Source organism: Procambarus clarkii, chromosome 44 (genome assembly GCF_040958095.1).
Source record: "Procambarus clarkii isolate CNS0578487 chromosome 44, FALCON_Pclarkii_2.0, whole genome shotgun sequence".
NCBI classification, from domain to species: domain Eukaryota; kingdom Metazoa; phylum Arthropoda; class Malacostraca; order Decapoda; family Cambaridae; genus Procambarus; species Procambarus clarkii.
The window spans coordinates 15,305,124-15,322,623 of NC_091193.1; the positions used below are offsets into that span (position 1 = coordinate 15,305,124).

The 17,500-nt window shown below is 40.3% G+C and overlaps 1 protein-coding gene across 5 annotated transcripts in view; it reads right to left on the reverse strand.

Moving 5' to 3' along the window:
• LOC123745283 (uncharacterized) overlaps positions 1-17,500 on the reverse strand; it is a 54,612-nt gene that overhangs the window by 13,812 nt on the left and 23,300 nt on the right. For 2 of the 5 annotated variants that reach the window (XM_069300660.1, XM_045725664.2), the window contains 5 exons: positions 15,207-15,255; positions 13,087-13,372; positions 12,446-12,618; positions 9,552-9,649; positions 1,771-1,893 (listed from right to left, as the gene is read on the reverse strand). In XM_069300660.1, the coding sequence (XP_069156761.1) occupies positions 1,771-1,893; positions 9,552-9,649; positions 12,446-12,618; positions 13,087-13,372; positions 15,207-15,255 (729 nt within the window). The remainder of the gene's footprint in view (positions 1-1,770; positions 1,894-9,551; positions 9,650-12,445; positions 12,619-13,086; positions 13,373-15,206; positions 15,256-17,500) is intronic. The other 3 variants (XM_045725663.2, XM_069300661.1, XM_045725665.2) reach the window with 2 other exon arrangements.

Genomic DNA, 17,500 nt, shown 5'->3' on the forward strand with positions numbered 1-17,500 from the left:
GGTGGAGGCCAAAATCGTTAGTAGTTTCAAAGCGTTATATGACAAAGAGTACTGGGAAGACGGGACACCACGAGCGTTCCTCTCATCCTGTAACTGCACTGTTACGCACCGCTCCAGTGCCAGGTAAGTTCACTACGGGCTCACCATAGAATCTATAATAACAACAACTGCACTTACGTAATTACACACACACACGAAGAGAGGGGGGAGACGAGTGTGTGTGTGTGTGTGTGTGTGTGTGTGTGTGTGTGTGTGTGTGTGTGTGTGTGTGTGTGTGTGTGTGTGTGTGTGTGTGTGTGTGTGTGTGTGTGTGTGTGTGTGTGTGTGTGTGTGTGTGTGTGTGTGTGTGTGTGTGTGTGTGTGTGTGTGTGTGTGTGTGTGCGTGTGTGTGTGTGTGTGCGTGTGTGTGTGTGTGCGCGCGCGTGTGCGTGCGTGCTAACTACTAACGATATAGGTACTAAGAGACGAGTAAGGCACAATATCATGGGGGGTGAAAATTTACACAGCCGTCACATAAGTCTTAAAATAAAGAGTGAGTGACGGCGTTTCGAGGAGGGCCAAGACGGCCAGAAACCTCGTCACCTTTATTTTTCCACTGCGAGACTTGCGTACCCAAGGCCCCGGGCGGAGGCCCCAGGTGGAGACTCCGGGTTGAGGCCCCACCCGAGGCCCTCCGTCCAACACACACCGGGTGACCACGATTTTGTGGACATGACGCAGGAAAAAGGAAGTTATTCACAACAGTTGTTTACAATATTATTTACAATAGCTGATTAAACATTACGTTACAGGAATAAAAAACAAATAAAAAACAAATAAACGTTTCACTGTCAAGATTAGATTAAGAAAGATGTTTGAGTCAGACCGTAAACCAACTTACGCACCAATTGATCTGCCTTAAAAAAAAAATGTTGATATTTATTTACATAATATTGAAAAAAGGGACTAAACAAGTTTAGGCTGGATTTAACAAGTATACAACATTCTGGCCTGTGTCAGCCACACTATCGTAAAGGTATATCTGTCTCCCTCACAAATACGTTGATATTCCCAGGAAAGACAGTGACTTATGACAAGCGTGTCTGAATAAAGCCAATCCCTAGATGAATAATTAACTCTCTTACATGTCAGCACTGTGGAGAAATGCCCGACAGACCACTGGCACATTATCTAACACAGTGCACAGTTACAAACCCATTAAGATTTACAGAGCAGAAGACGTTGTTAAACACATATGGCAAAATCTTACTGAAGCGACCATACGAGTCATAAATACTCATACTCCGCCCAAGTAAAACAGAAACAAGCAACACTTAGTGGGCCAGCCAGAGGCTTAGGGCCCGCGCAGGAATATCCCTGCAAAAAAAAAAAAAAAAAAAAAAAAAAAACTCTCTTACAAAAATGAACAAAGACAATGTGTGGAGAATTCCAAGACTCACAACACGGCTTGAACACACTGATCTACATAACTAAGGTTCCATATTAGCAGTAAATTTGTCACCTTTCGATCGGGGGTCTTAAGATGGTCAAATTCACTGATTTTGACATGATTTTGATTTAGAGGACCTATGGCTTTGAAACAGTTGACAACAAACACTTCTAAGAAATATGTCTCAGATGGGATCGAACCACCGAAAAGGAAGATATCTTAAATCAGAAAGAATAATGAATCTTACGAATGTCTTGTCAGTCTGTCTCTTTCTCAGTCTCTCTCCCCTTTCCTGTCTCTCACTCCCCCTCCTTCACTGTGTCTCTCGCATCTTGCCTTACCTACTCTGAGGGCCTTCACGGCTTGGGGTGGCTTTGTGGCGTTGAACCACAGGTGACACCAAGGTCTGGGTGGCTTAGTACTCCTGCTGATCACTAACACACGCACACACGGCTGCACGTCTGCTGAGAAATATAATTGCATGAGTGAACATATGAGTGAACATGTGAGTAACATCGAGCATATCAGTAGATTATGATAACTTCAGGCTGCTGTAAACCCGTCTATGTTGGCGAGGCTACGGATATCTTGCTTCCAAAAAATGCACGTTACTCCCAGAATCTTAGCCATATATATATTACATTTTAGTACTGTAGGCAGCACACACACACACCCTGTCTAAGCTCACGTGATAAATAATAAATAAATAAATGTTTATTCAGGTAAGATACATACATACAAGATATTTTTACAAAAAATTGATAGGTTTATAGATAGAGCTAGTACATACAATGCCTAAAGCCACAAAGCTAAAGCAATGCCTAAATATGGTATGATATCATATAGATATGATATTTCCGATAGATAGTTGCTTTCCGCCGCCACCCTCGGGAGGGGCCTGGAGGGCGCCGCGATAGACCAAGCTAATCATATTTTCTGAAAAACGTGTAGCGATAAATTATGCCTGTGACGCCACGCAGGCGCGACATGTTCGTATCCCCCATATTTTGGGGGTGAGCTAGGTAGGTAACGCTCTCAGTGTGATGAGTGACGAGTGCGACTTAAGCGTTGAAGATAACTGTATAACATCAGCTCGATTATTCTTAAGAATTATTACGAAATAAGAGGCGGTAATCCAGTATGAGGATGCAACGCTTTGGAAGTGATGTATGGATAAGGAGGTGTTTATGAGGGAGTGTTGATGAGGCAGTGCAGAAACGGTGTAAGATGCAAGGCCATCGCTCTACCGACCATTCCAAGTGGAGGGAATTGATAAGGAATGCTACATTAAAAAAGTGTCGAGATATCAGTATGTGTGCATCTCGTTCTCCTGAATAGAACATCGCAATTTCGACGTATAATTTCCGTAAGGCCAAAATCTGATTTGTCCCGGTTCATGATGAATCTTTTTCACATTGAGGGGTACAATTTCGACGTCTATTTTCTGTACTTTCCAGGGAGAAAATCTGATGTACTAAAAATGATAGCGGCACGTAAAATTGACAGGTCCCGTTTTCTACTCGTGTGTCCTCGCTTAGGTTAGGTTCGGGCAATTCAGGTTCAAAAACGTTTTATATAATAAAATACATCCTAAAGGGATAGAGTAGCTTAGGCTAATTCAACCCTCCTCTATAAGGCCCCTCAAAGGGGCCCACAATTGCATACAGTAGATAAATAATAATATATATATTACATATATACCTTAATTTAATAGTTATCACACAGTATATACATATATACTCCATATGTAGACGAGGAGTCATAATAACGTGGCTGAAATGTGTTGACCAAACCACACACACTAGAAAGTGAAGGGACGACGACGTTTCGGTCCGTCCTGGACCATTCTCAAGTCGATTGATTCTCACAATCGACTTGAGAATAGTCCAGGACGGACCGAAACGTCCTCGTCCCTTCACTTTCTAGTGTTGTTGTTGTTTTAGATATAGCTACTCAGAACGAAGTGTCCCTGTAGCACGGGTTATGGTGAGCCCGTAACTTTATAGTGTGTGGTTTAGTCAATATATATACTCCATTCTCTTCCTTACTTTCTTCCTCTTCCGTTTCACTCCCCCACTTCACCCCTGTCATAGCCAACGTTTTAAGTGTTGCAAATCCTCTTGTCTAACTTTCTGAGATATTCCAACATCTGTGTATGAACCTCTGAACGTGGTCCTGCACCTCATCACCGCGAGGGTTCAACAGTCTGCCACCCATCATAGTATGATAAACTGCCACAATGTCTTCCCAAAATATTTGTATATTTTGCTTAAACTAAGTTAGTTTAGTTCATGTCTTTTGAGCCCAATACTCATCCTGCGAGTACCCACCCACTTGGGCAGGATGGCAGAGCAACGGTCTCTCTCTTCTTGCAGGTCGGCGTTCGATCCCCGACAGTCCAGGTGGATGGACACCATTCCTTTCCATAGTCCCGTCGCAGATCGTTATCCTTTTATCCAAGTGCTATATAGTCGTAATGGCTTACTGCTTTCTCCTGAAGCCTCATCCTGCGAGTACCAATATAGAAATTGTTAGCGGCACATTGTACGCGTTGGAACTCAAGCCCCGGTATATATTTAGCTGAGCATTGAGGAGCTAGATATAGAGTTTAACATATACATCAACAATCTGCTAAGTTTAAATGACCGGTTTATTTTCACTCAAGAAGTTATGAGACAATGTTTAAGCGTGTGTTGTTGAACTTGCGCCAGACGTAAGGTTACGCATGCTATTTCGGGGTTTTGGCATGGGACCAAGCGTAGCAATCGGTTTGGTAATTCAACACCTTGTGTGTACTTGTGCATCTCTACACACACACACACACACACACACACACACACACATTCATAAGTGTAGATATGCTGAGATATGATAGAGCCCAATAGGCTCAGGAATCTGTACGCCTGTTGATTGACGGTTGAGAGGCGGGACCAAAGAGCCAGAGCTCAACCCCCGCAAACACAACTAGGTGAGTACAACTAGGTGAGTACACACACACACACACACACACACACACACACACACACACACACACACACACACACACACACACACACACACAGGGTGTCAGGGTGAGAAGAGAAGCAGAGAAAAATTTTGAAAATGATATAGCAAACAAAGCCAAGACCGAACCAAAGCTACTCCACAGTCACATCAGAAGGAAAACAACAGTGAAAGAACAGGTATTGAAACTTAGAACAGGCGAGGACAGGTATACAGAGAATGACAGAGAGGTGTGTGAGGAACTCAACAAGAGGTTCCAGGAGGTCTTCACAATAGAACAGGGTGAGGTCACTGTGCTAGGAGAAAGGGAGGTAAACCAGGCGGCCTTGGAGGCGTTCGAAATTACGAGAGAGGAGGTCAAGAGACACCTGCTGGATCTGGATGTTAGAAAGGCGGTTGGTCCAGATGGGATCTCACCATGGGTACTGAAAGAGTGTGCAGAGGCACTTTGCTTGCCACTCTCCATAGTGTATAGTAAATCACTAGAGACGGGAGACCTACCAGAAATATGGAAGACGGCGAATGTGGTCCCAATATACAAAAAGGGCGACAGACAAGAGGCACTGAACTACAGGCCAGTGTCCTTGACTTGTATACCATGCAAGGTGATGGAGAAGATCGTGAGAAAAAACCTGGTAACACATCTGGAGAGAAGGGACTTCGTGACAAATCGCCAACATGGATTCAGGGAGGGTAAATCTTGCCTTACAGGCTTGATAGAATTCTACGATCAGGTGACACAGATTAAGCAAGAAAGAGAGGGCTGGGCGGACTGCATTTTCTTGGATTGTCGGAAAGCCTTTGACACAGTACCGCATAAGAGGCTGGTACATAAGCTGGAGAGACAGGCAGGTGTAGCTGGTAAGGTGCTCCAGTGGATAAGGGAGTATCTAAGCAATAGGAAGCAGAGAGTTACGGTGAGGGGTGAGACCTCCGATTGGCGTGAAGTCACCAGTGGAGTCCCACAGGGCTCTGTACTCGGTCCTATCTTGTTTCTGATATATGTAAATGATCTCCCGGAGGGTATCGATTCATTTCTCTCAATGTTTGCGGACGATGCTAAAATTATGAGAAGGATTAAAACAGAAGAGGACTGTTTGAGGCTTCAAGAAGACCTAGACAAGCTGAAGGAATGGTCGAACAAATGGTTGTTAGAGTTTAACCCAACCAAATGTAATGTAATGAAGATAGGTGTAGGGAGCAGGAGGCCAGATACAAGGTATCATCTGGGAGAGGAAATTCTTCAGGAGTCAGAGAAGGAAAAAGACTTGGGGGTTGATATCACGCCAGACCTGTCTCCTGCAGCACATATCAAGCGGATAACATCAGCGGCATATGCCAGGCTGGCCAACATACGAACGGCATTCAGAAACTTGTGTAAAGAATCATTCAGAACTTTGTATACCACATATGTCAGGCCAATCCTGGAGTATGCAGCCCCAGCATGGAGTCCATATCTAGTCAAGGATAAGACTAAACTGGAAAAGGTTCAAAGGTTTGCCACCAGACTAGTACCCGAGCTGAGAGGTATGAGCTACGAGGAGAGACTACGGGAATTAAACCTCACTTCGCTGGAAGACAGAAGAGTTAGGGGGGACATGATCACCACATTCAAGATTCTGAAGGGGATTGATAGGGTAGATAAAGACAGTCTATTTAACACAAGGGGAACACGCACAAGGGGACACAGGTGGAAACTGAGTGCCCAAATGAGCCACAGAGATATTAGAAAGAACTTTTTTAGTGTCAGAGTGGTTGACAAATGGAATGCATTAGGGGGTGATGTGTTGGAGGCTCACTCCATACACAGTTTCAAGTGTAGATATGACAGAGCCCGATAGGCTCAGGAATCTGTACACCTGTTGATTGACGGTTGAGAGGCGGGACCAAAGAGCCAGAGCTCAACCCCCGCAAACACAACTAGGTGAGTACAACTAGGTGAGTACACACACACACACACACACACACACACACACACACACACACACACACACACACACACACACACACACACACACACACACACACACACACACACACACACACACACACATATTAATACATATATATATATATATATATATATATATATATATATATATATATATATATATATATATATATATATATATTCTACGGTAAGCAACACTAGTTAAAGGTTACACAGAGAGAGTTGTCCAAATTCCTTCTCGTTGCTAACTAGCCTCACCTTCCCTAGCGTCCTAGACGAGTCAGGTAACGTCATGCTGGCTTTCATTAAAAAGCACAGTAACTGCTACGTTAGTATGTTGAAGCTAGGAACATGCTGGGGACACAACTTAGCGGGTTTTCTTCCTATTAGGGGATGGGGGCGTTGTACCTATGGCGGTGTGTCCACTCACAGGATGAGTGTCGCTGCCCAATATTGTCAGTATGGCGGTGTGTTCACTCACAGGAAGTGACGCTGCCCAATACTGTCTCTATGGCGGAATGTTCACTCACAGGAAGTGACGTTGCCCGATAAACTCGTTTCGGGGGGAAAAAAAGAAAAAAAGAGGTTCCGAGAGCAAGAAGGAAGACAAATAACTCTCCCTACATATATTAGGATTCGTCACGTGAAAACTGTACCGTAGAGGTCAGGGGCGTCGGGTCGCAACCCCAAGATTCTGGTTAAAAACTTGTTCCGCTTCAGGAAAGAAGATGATGGGCACGTTTCCTTCCATGCATATGATACCCCTGTTCACCCAAGCTAGCAGAAAGTAAGCACCTGGAAGTTAGGCAACTGTTATGTGTAGCATTCTGAAAAAGTACAGTCAGTAGCCTAGAGAAAAGGACTTCATTTAGTCTATCAGGCTTCCTCCCCCAACAACGGGTGGAGGAAGGGTGGCTGTATCCTGGCGCCTCTCATTGCTATCCTGCCAATAGATAAAGCTGTTATGGCGGTACTTGGCACCTCGTCAGGCATATAATTTTGTTTATGCTGAGGGAGAGCTTTCCTATATTCATTATAGTTTGCGTACGCATAGTAGATAGACGGATAGATACCTATATATAGCACTGAGTGGTCTACACCATGCAATCAAAGAAAATTTAAATAAATAAAGAACAAGGGTAACTGAACCAAACCCGTTTGCCATGACGTTCTTACCTACAGTGACTCACGTCCATTCTCATGCAGTTAACAATGCATTTGATTTCTATGTCAACCTTTTCTCCAGTTTCCCTTTCCATAGGCCAGTGAAATTTCAGATTATTACTAACAAACAGAGACGACAACGAAGAATGAAAACATACAAGTGGTGTCAGGCATAGAGGGGTAGGAGTCACTGGTGCGCGCCGAGGCTAAACTGCCAAGCAACAATAGGCGACATTAATAAGGAAACCTCTTTCCAAACCCCAGTAATCGTTTATCTACTGATTTAAATTCAAATACATAAAATACATGGATGTACACATAACTATGAAATGTATTAAGGTGCAATGTGTGTGGAAAGTCTGTAAAAGTGCCTCAAACAACATATATTCTGAAATAAAATGGCGATGATATTCTGTGCGTGTATATATTTAGAAATAACTTCATTGATTTATTGTATTATTCACGTGCTAAAAGCAGCTATTGTCACGCGGGTATATTGAATATATCTGATTTCATTTCGACCTTGACTTTTACACTGGCCGCCTCGTGGTAACCTTCGTTTATGTATGAGTGTAAACTAGATATTACAAGCCAGTGTTAATATGCTAGTTCCAGCTAGTGGTGCTTCCAGCTAGTGGTACTTCCAGCTAATGGTACTTCCAGCCAGTGATAGTTCCAGCTAGTGGTAGTTCCAGCTAGTTGTATGACAAACCCGTGGAATAACAAGTCATGGTTGTGCCAGCCAGTGGTATTACATGGAATTGGTAATGCAAGTCATTAGTATTGCAAGTACACTGTATGGAAAGTCTTTCATACTGCAAACCAGTGGTACTGTAAGCCAATGGTATTGCAAAACCAGTTGTATTAAACGAAGGAGGCATTGCACTCAATCAGAAAGACCGTCTGTCTACTGTTGTCATCCAGAGGCGAGGTTATCTTACCCCATCTGTCTCATGTTGTCATCCACAGGCGAGGTTATCTTACCCTATCTGTCTCCTGTTGTCATCCAGAGGCCAGGTTATCTTATCAGTCCAGGAGGGCGAAGAGTACAGGGGAGCGTATAAACAAATGGAGGAACCGAAAAATTAACCATGAATTCCTTTTATTAATTAATGGATATCATAAAACCCATTCGACACCTATTACAAATCAAACACCTCGAGCTCCTCCGGTGGCTGGACGCGTGCCCAAGATGCAGCAGGCCTTTTTTCCCTCTGAACCTCGACACTAAGGCGCTGGAACAAGAAACTGGTCTTTTGTGGCCCTAATTAGTTTGTCGTCCAATTCTTTCAGGAACTTCAGTGCGCATTTGCCCCACGGACCAAGAGGGAGGTGGGGGTTTCCGAGCCAATCGGGCCAAAACTTTAGCAATGTGTGTCACACCTCCGTAGTTGGTGCCATTCCGAGTTTCCGCTGAAAGCAGCAGCGCCACCCCCTTCGCTTGCACTGTATTGAAGGTAGGTACTGGCCAATGTGGATGTACATGTATGGTCTCACATCACTAGCTTGCCATCCTTCCAGGTAAAGCATGGTCTGGATGCTTTTCAGTGTCTGTCTGTCTGTATAGGTCTAAAGTTGCAGATATTCGGGAGGCTCTTACCTGTGAAAAGTGTCCTGGAGGTCAAGTTATCCGTCTTTTGTTGCAATACACAGCCGAGGTTATCTTACCCGTCTGTCTACTGTTGTCATCCACAGCCGAGGTTATCTTACCCGTCTGTCTACTGTTGTCATCCACAGGTGAGGTTATCTTACCCGTCTGTCTACTGTTGTCACCCACAGGCGAGGTTATCTTACCCGTCTGTCTACTGTTGTCATCCACAGGTGAGGTTATCTTACCCGTCTGTCTACTGTTGTCATCCACAGGTGAGGTTATCTTACCCGTCTGTCTACTGTTGTCACCCACAGGCGAGGTTATCTTACCCGTCTGTCTACTGTTGTCATCCACAGGTGAGGTTATCTTACCCGTCTGTCTACTGTTGTCACCCACAGGCGAGGTTATCTTACCCGTCATACTCCTGTTGTCATAGACAGCAGAGTACAGGTAGAGGGTGACGTCCTTCGTAGTCGCCGCCCGCTGCCAGAATGTGTTGACCCAACTAATGCTGTTCAGAAGAAAAACACTCGCTTTAGTTCCCATCTGTTATTTCCTAGTGGTAATTAATGCACTATTTTCACTAAAAAGGTTCGTAATTATTGTAGAGTTCTGAGACAGATAGACGGAGACCCGGGCATCGCCGGGTACACGTAAAAAGTATCTATAAAATAGATACTTTTTATACGTATGAGTCACAGCCTGGTTGATCAGGTATCCTTTGGAGGGGCTTATCCAGTTCTCTCTTGAACACTGTAAGGGGTTTGCCAGTTATGTCCCTTATATGTAGCGGAAGCGTGTTGAACAGTCTCGGGCTTATATATATATATATATATATATATATATATATATATATATATATATATATATATATATATATATATATATATATATATATATATATGTCGTACCTAGTAGCCAGAACGCACCTCTCAGCCTACTATGCAAGGCCAAATTTGCCTAATAAGCCAAGTTTTCCTGAATTAATATATTTTCTCTAATTTTTTTCTTATGAAATGATAAAGCTACCCATTTCATTATGTATGAGGTCAATTTTTTTTATTGGAGTTAAAATTAACGTAGATATATGACCGAACCTAACCAACCCTACCTAACCTAACCTAACCTATCTTTATAGGTTAGGTTAGGTTAGGAAGCCGGAAAAGTTAGGTTAGGTTAGGTTAGGTAGGTTAGGTACTCGAAAAACAATTAATTCATGAAAACTTGGCTTATTAGGCAAATCGGGCCTTGAATAGTAGGCTGATAAGTGCGTTCTGGCTACTAGGTACGACATATATATATATATATATATATATATATATATATATATATATATATATATATATATATATATATATATATATATATATATATATATATATATATATATATATATATATATTAGTATATTTTGGTAGCAGTCTGTCCTGTAGACATATATTATTAAATATGACCGAAAAAGTAAGATTAATAATTCTAACACGAATTTTCTCAATCTTTCGTACATTTCTTTTCACTGTTGGAGGTAAATCAAAAATCAATTCTCCAAAATTCATTTTTATTTCTAGTTACTAAAATAAAAATGAATTTTGGAGAATTGATTTTTGATTTACCTCCAACAGTGAAAAGAAATGTACGAAAGATTGAGAAAATTCGTGTTAGAATTATTAATCTTACTTTTTCGGTCATATATATATATATATATATATATATATATATATATATATATATATATATATATATATATATATATATATATATATATATATATATATATATATATATATATTATCGAATTATGAGGTTTCATCTTTTTAACAAAAATTAACCTTTAATTTAAATTGTTTCATAATATTTTAAAATCTAATATAACATAATTATTCAATTTAGGTTAATATTACAAAATTAAGATTAAATTAATAAAACATATCGATGCCCTTTAATTTTGCATGCTATCAAATTTCAGTGTTAAACAAGAAGCGAGAAACTTTCACGAGTCATGTTGAGCCGAGGGCAGAGTTCTGGGCTGATAGCAGCCGTTATCGAATAATAACTGTATGGTTCCCCATTGTCAAGGGCTAGATATCGGTTGGGCTTATCGAGGCTCCCCCCCCCCCATTCCCCTCTACCAACGACTGGTAATTTCCCAGGATGGTACCCACAACCGTTCACCAAGACCACATTCAGCCCCGTCAATGTGCCAGGTAAGTCCACTACGGGCTCACCATAGCCCGTGCTACTTGGAACTTTTATTTTGTTCCGAGTAGCTGAATCTAATACAATAACAACAACAACAGTTCATTAACTCCCACGTAACTAGTTACTGCTAAAGTGACCTGTTGTCCACTCTTTCTCTCAAATAGTGCGTCTCATTTTGTACCTTATGGTCCCCAACGTACAAATTACGAAGTGCTATGAACAGTAGCGTCTCACAAATATCAATCCATTGGTAGGTTAGGGTAGGGTAGGGTATGTTAGGGTAGGCTGGGTTAGGTGAGTGGCTTGGGTTCGTGCGTTTCTGGTTAGGTCAGCATTTTGTATTTTGTACTTGGGGAAAAATCAAGAGACCTGATACGCATCCTGCCTGGAAACTGAATCAGGTACCACCTTTGCAGGCGATGAGTCACAATAACGTGGCTGAATTATGTTGACCAATCCACACACACTAGAAAAGAAAGGGACGACGACGTTTCGGTCCGTTCTGGACCATTCTCAAGCCGATTGTCACAATCGATTTGAGAATGGTCCAGGACGGACCGAAACGTCGTCGTCCCTTCATTTTCTAGTGTGTGGATCGGTCAACAGGTACCATTTTTGATTGCCGGAGTCGGCTAGTTTATTGTGCACCCCATACTCATCCTGCGAGCGGTAGCTCAACAAAAAGCAATTACAGAGGGCACAAAAGGTCTTTATCAGACCTCAACGGAGATTATTACATTAACAATTTCATCTATCCTTCACACTTTATAATTATACTGTCAGCTAGTTACAGAAAAGGTTCCATTTCCATAGCTATGTATTTACAGTTAATCATTATACATTAATGGAAGGTCTTATCGCTAATACATAATTGTTTGAGCTATGGAGATATTGCAGGGTCATAGAGGAGGTGCTGTTTGTTATTATTAGTCTTCACAATACACTACTTGCTTCTCAGTTGTAAGCCAATTGCGCAGGCCACTGCGCTACAAGTTACTAATATAATGGAGGCAAGAAAAACAACTGATGACCGGGTAATAAGAGAATCAGACAATAGTGACAGTTGTCACTTGATAAATAAACCACTTTAAAAAACCAACCACTTTACCTCGCGTACTCAGGTAGCAAGTGACACTTAATATTTCGAGTCGCCATGTCCATAACAGCATCTACAGGGAAGTTAGGATGCTGCATCTTGAGGTAATCTGAGGTACTTCGGTTCGTGGATGGATGTATCTGCTTCAAGTGATCCAAGATGGTGTTCGATAACTTGGGATGCACCTAGTGGTGGTAATGAGGCTACTATAAGATCTGCTGCTGCTACAATTGAAACTTGTAAAATATATATTGTTCAATACATCAAACATATAGAAAACTATATATACATATATATATATATATATATATATATATATATATATATATATATATATATATATTTTTTTTTAGTTTGTGAGGGTACCACCTCTGGTGCCAATGTGGGGACCCATAGCCTCGGAGAAGAAAATAAAAAGTATTCAGAGGAGACCTTGTGGTTTCTCACTGAACACTAATATTATCTTCTCCTACCACCCCCATTCTTTTGTATGTACACATATATATTTACTTTATTTGAACTTTGTTACAAAAAAGGAGTTACATATGGGTATATATATATTATATATATATATATATATATATATATATATATATATATATATATATATATATATATATATATATATATATATATATATATATATATCTTACCTGACGACAACTACAGGTTGTATTCATGTTCTCTCCCTTTGACGTTTCGGGGCCCGATTCTCTTCTCTTATTGTCCTCGAACGAGATCTCGTTGTCGCTCGCTTCTTCATCCATCCCCGTTGGTGTTTGATTCTTATCGCCGTCCCCGGGGCTCCCGTCGGGCCGACACGGGAGTATACTGTTGGTGATGCCGATGGAACGATCTAAGGAGAGCAGAATGAGCACCGCCACCACAATGGCGATGCTAACCTGAACCAGCCGGAACGAGCTGTTTTTGAAGACCCACCTTAACAAAACAGTAAATAAATTCATAAATAATTTATTGATTATTTTATAAATTAACGATTATTACACGACTATGTAAATGATAAATTACATGACAAAAATAAGCAATTATCATATAAGTTATATCAAGTAATTTATATATAATATATTTTAAATATATAGAAATACACCAACATAGTCATGATACGTATTCGAAACATCTTTACCAAACAATCAGTGTTGGTTCTTTTTATACCAACATCAGTGGTAATAAATAATTACTCGGGCATTCAAATAAAATATTAACATAATAATTAAATATTAAACTAATTACAGTCGAAATATTACTATACGGTTATCACGTTTATTTAAAACTGTTGGCGACTAAAAATATACTACAAAAGGAAAGACCAACCCCTAATAGCTTAAAGTCCACTCAAATATCAACATACAGTTTAGTGTGAATCGTGTGTACAGCTTAGCGTGTATTTAGTGTATATATTATTTTCATATATATAAATGTAATAATCTCCTCTGTAAATTAATGTAAATATAATCTCCAATATTGTACAGTTTAGTTGGATCGAGGAGTCTTGAGCTGTTCGAGTCAGGCTTCATTTTACAAATTTGAAACTGGTTCTAACACATCAGGATGGAAGCCTGGAAATCATAACTCAGAACGGTGGAATAAGAAGTGAAAGGGCGATTAGTTAAAAAGGCAATAATCATGGATAGGGAAGAAAGCAACTTGCCTTAAGGGTAATATACATATTTACATATATACGGTATTTAAAATTCCAATAATCGCATCGCATCGCACTGCTCAACTCTAACGCTTGAGATAAAAGTCCAACGGATCTGCTTTTGTTTATATAAGCGCCAATAATACGTGTGGATTAGTAAACAAACTGGATAATTATCTGTATATAATTACTAGACAATATATTATTTTGGTATATTATTACCGAAGTTGCCATACTTGTGTTATATATACTAATATTCTTTGCTAATGTATAAATTAAATTAGTGAATATTTAGAAAAAAAATTATTTGTAAGGTATTTATTAAAAATCCTTTAATAGGATTTAATAAAGTATTTATTTAAAAAAATATATATAATAATTGCCAATAGAACCTAATCACCTAATCAAACGTAAGTTAGACATAACTCTTCAACACGTTTTAGAATGAAATATTGTTACCTTATATTTGAAAAAAATACAAGTTTTAAACAGTACTTAAAATTGGCGACTGCGTCCTTGGGTTCACCGACGCCTGGTGGAGCCTAGCCCCCGAGGACAGGTTGTGGGAGTCGTGTGTAAAGCGTTTTTCAATCATTAATTAACGATTAATGAGCATTAGGCCCTTGTTGATATGAGGACGGGCTGCCTTCTGTACCTCTCATGTGTCCAAACCTATACACAACCCGTCCTCTTAAAAATAAATTCGCTTATCGCTCGTATGCGCGCTATGGGCAAAATTGGACGTAATTTGAAATGAAATCGACTCACAACAGTGACGTACTGTCCCGTTTTCTGTTTGAGTCGTCCGGCCCACTCGGAAAGGTTAGGAGAGGAAACTTTTACTTAACATTTTTCATAAAAAATTGAAACTTTATGAGAATTTCCTGCCCACCTAACCAACCAGAGCACCCTTAACTTACTGTTGTTGAAAAAAAAAATCCCAAATTTATTTTCATTTTTTTTCATTTTCAAATTATGTCCACTTTCGGCCATACGGGCAAACGGCCAAAAGCGACGCTATTTTTAAGAGGACAGGATGGTACCCCGCGCGTCTGAACTTCACAAGCTAACCAACACTTTTTAACATCAACATTTCATGAGTAGCAATCTTACCCATTGTAGCTTTTGTAGCACGTTTCGGATAGAAGATTCTCTGTCGACACTGAAAAAATACAAAAGTATATATTAATAATGTACCAGTATAGATATCAAGCATCACAAAGTATAATTGAATATGGAAAAGCAAATCTCAGATCACAAGAAGGATTAACGTTTTATATTTTTAAAGATTTGGGATTTGGAAAAACGATAATCCCAATTAGACAAGGAATTTATGTAGCTCAGCCTAGCATTTTAATGCATTTAGGACTAGTTTTAGTCCTAAATACATTAAAAATCTTAGTCCTTACCTAGAAACCTAGGTTAAGAACCTAGTCCTAACTTTTGTCCTGACTCACGTTCGGGACTTGATGGTTGGACAGTAAGCTAGTTCGCGGCCTTAATATCAACCCTCGACGCGCACGTACGTTAAATCTAGTAATTTGAAATTCATTATGTTAAAATGTCATGAAGTAAACCTTCACAGGTATTGTGAAAGTTTTCGCTTTTATCACACATCTTATGTATACATCACACGCTTTCTTCTGTGATGTATACATAAAAGCAATCCTTGTGCCAGGTTATACAATGACTTGGTTGTGAGAGAGAGAGAGAGAGAGAGAGAGAGAGAGAGAGAGAGAGAGAGAGAGAGAGAGAGAGAGAGAGAGAGAGAGAGAGAGAGAGAGAGAGAGAGAGAGAGAGAGAGAGAAAGAGAGAGAGAGAGAGAGAGAGAGAGAGAGAGAGAGAGAGAGAGAGAGAGAGAGAGAGAGAGAGAGAGAGAGAGAGAGAGAGAGAGAGAGAGAGAGAGAGAGAGAGAGAGAGAGAGAGAGAGAGATTTAGGAAGAAAATTGCGCATAGCACTACTAGAATTGAAAATAAACAGACGAAAAACAATAATCCCAATTAGACAAGGAATTTATGTAGCTTAGCCTAGCATTTTAAAAGCACTACAATCACCTTCTGTGGTTGATTGTTCAATAAATTCCTGAACTATATGTTTAACAAATCTCTAACCCTGTCCACGGAGGACAGAAGAAAATGTATATATGTTGATTAGCATTGTTAATGTGTGGCACGTCTGTGGTAGAAAATAATAATAATTATAAAAAAAATGGTAACATTAACCCGTATACACAACAACAAACGACCAGTTTATCCAGGTGGAAAGCTGAGAAGTATGTCAAGGGTGATCCATCCCAACAGCTACCAGCAATGTTGACTGGGTGGCTGGTGGTGGTAATGGCAACACTACTAACTGGAATAACCCGGACTGACTGTGGTAGAAAATATCTGGCAAGATATAGTCAGAGAAAGAAAGAAATTTGCAGAGATGTAAGGAACGGAGGCTTACAAAAGTTTTGTCCCTGGACTACTGTCGTGAGGCTATTCTGCTCTTTTTTTTCCTTGAGTCCTGGGCCCAGCATTCGTTAAGCATTTACACAATCACTTACGAAACCCGTACATCTTTCCTAAACCATAGAGGCTTTGTTTACATTTATTAGGCAGAGTACGAACTTTGACACGTTCACAACTCAAGGTTATTAGTGTTATAAACAACAACCTCGTAGTGCTTCTGTGCTCATAAACTGTTTAATAAATGTAAACAAAGCCACCATAATTTAGAAAAGATGTACAGGTTTCGCAAGTGGTTGCGTAAATGTTTGATGAATCACGGCCTTGGTCTCAGTGTATTAAGTTGTGAGCCAAGTCAAAACAATTATGTTGTAATCTGAGTAAGGTGAATCAAGTTGTTATCTGAGTTAGATGTAAACAATTTTGATCAGAGCAAATCCACCAATACTTCCTCATCTACTCTCTCTCTCTTTTATTTTATTTATTTATTTGTTTATTATATATAAACAAGAAGGTACATTGGGTTTGTGTGGATACATAGCATAGTGATTACATTCTTGTAAAGCTCTCTGTCTGTCTGTCTGTCTGTCTGTCTGTCTGTCTGTCTGTCTGTCTGTCTGTCTGTCTGTCTGTCTGTCTGTCTGTCTGTCTGTCTGTCTGTCTCTCTCTCTCTCTCTCTCTCTCTCTCTTTCTCTCTCTCTCTCTCTCTCTCTCTCTCTCTCTCTCTCTCTCTCTCTCTCTCTCTCTCTCTCTCTCTCTCTCCATAAATCATACATCTGATACCACAACTACTTACTGCAGACGATGAGTCACAATAACGTGGCTGAAGATATGACCAAACCACACACCAGAAAATGAAGAAGCGACGACGTTTCGTTAATAGTGGACCATAGACGGACCGAAACGTTGTCGTCTCTTCACTTTCTGATGTAGTTTTGCCCATCACTACTTCTTAT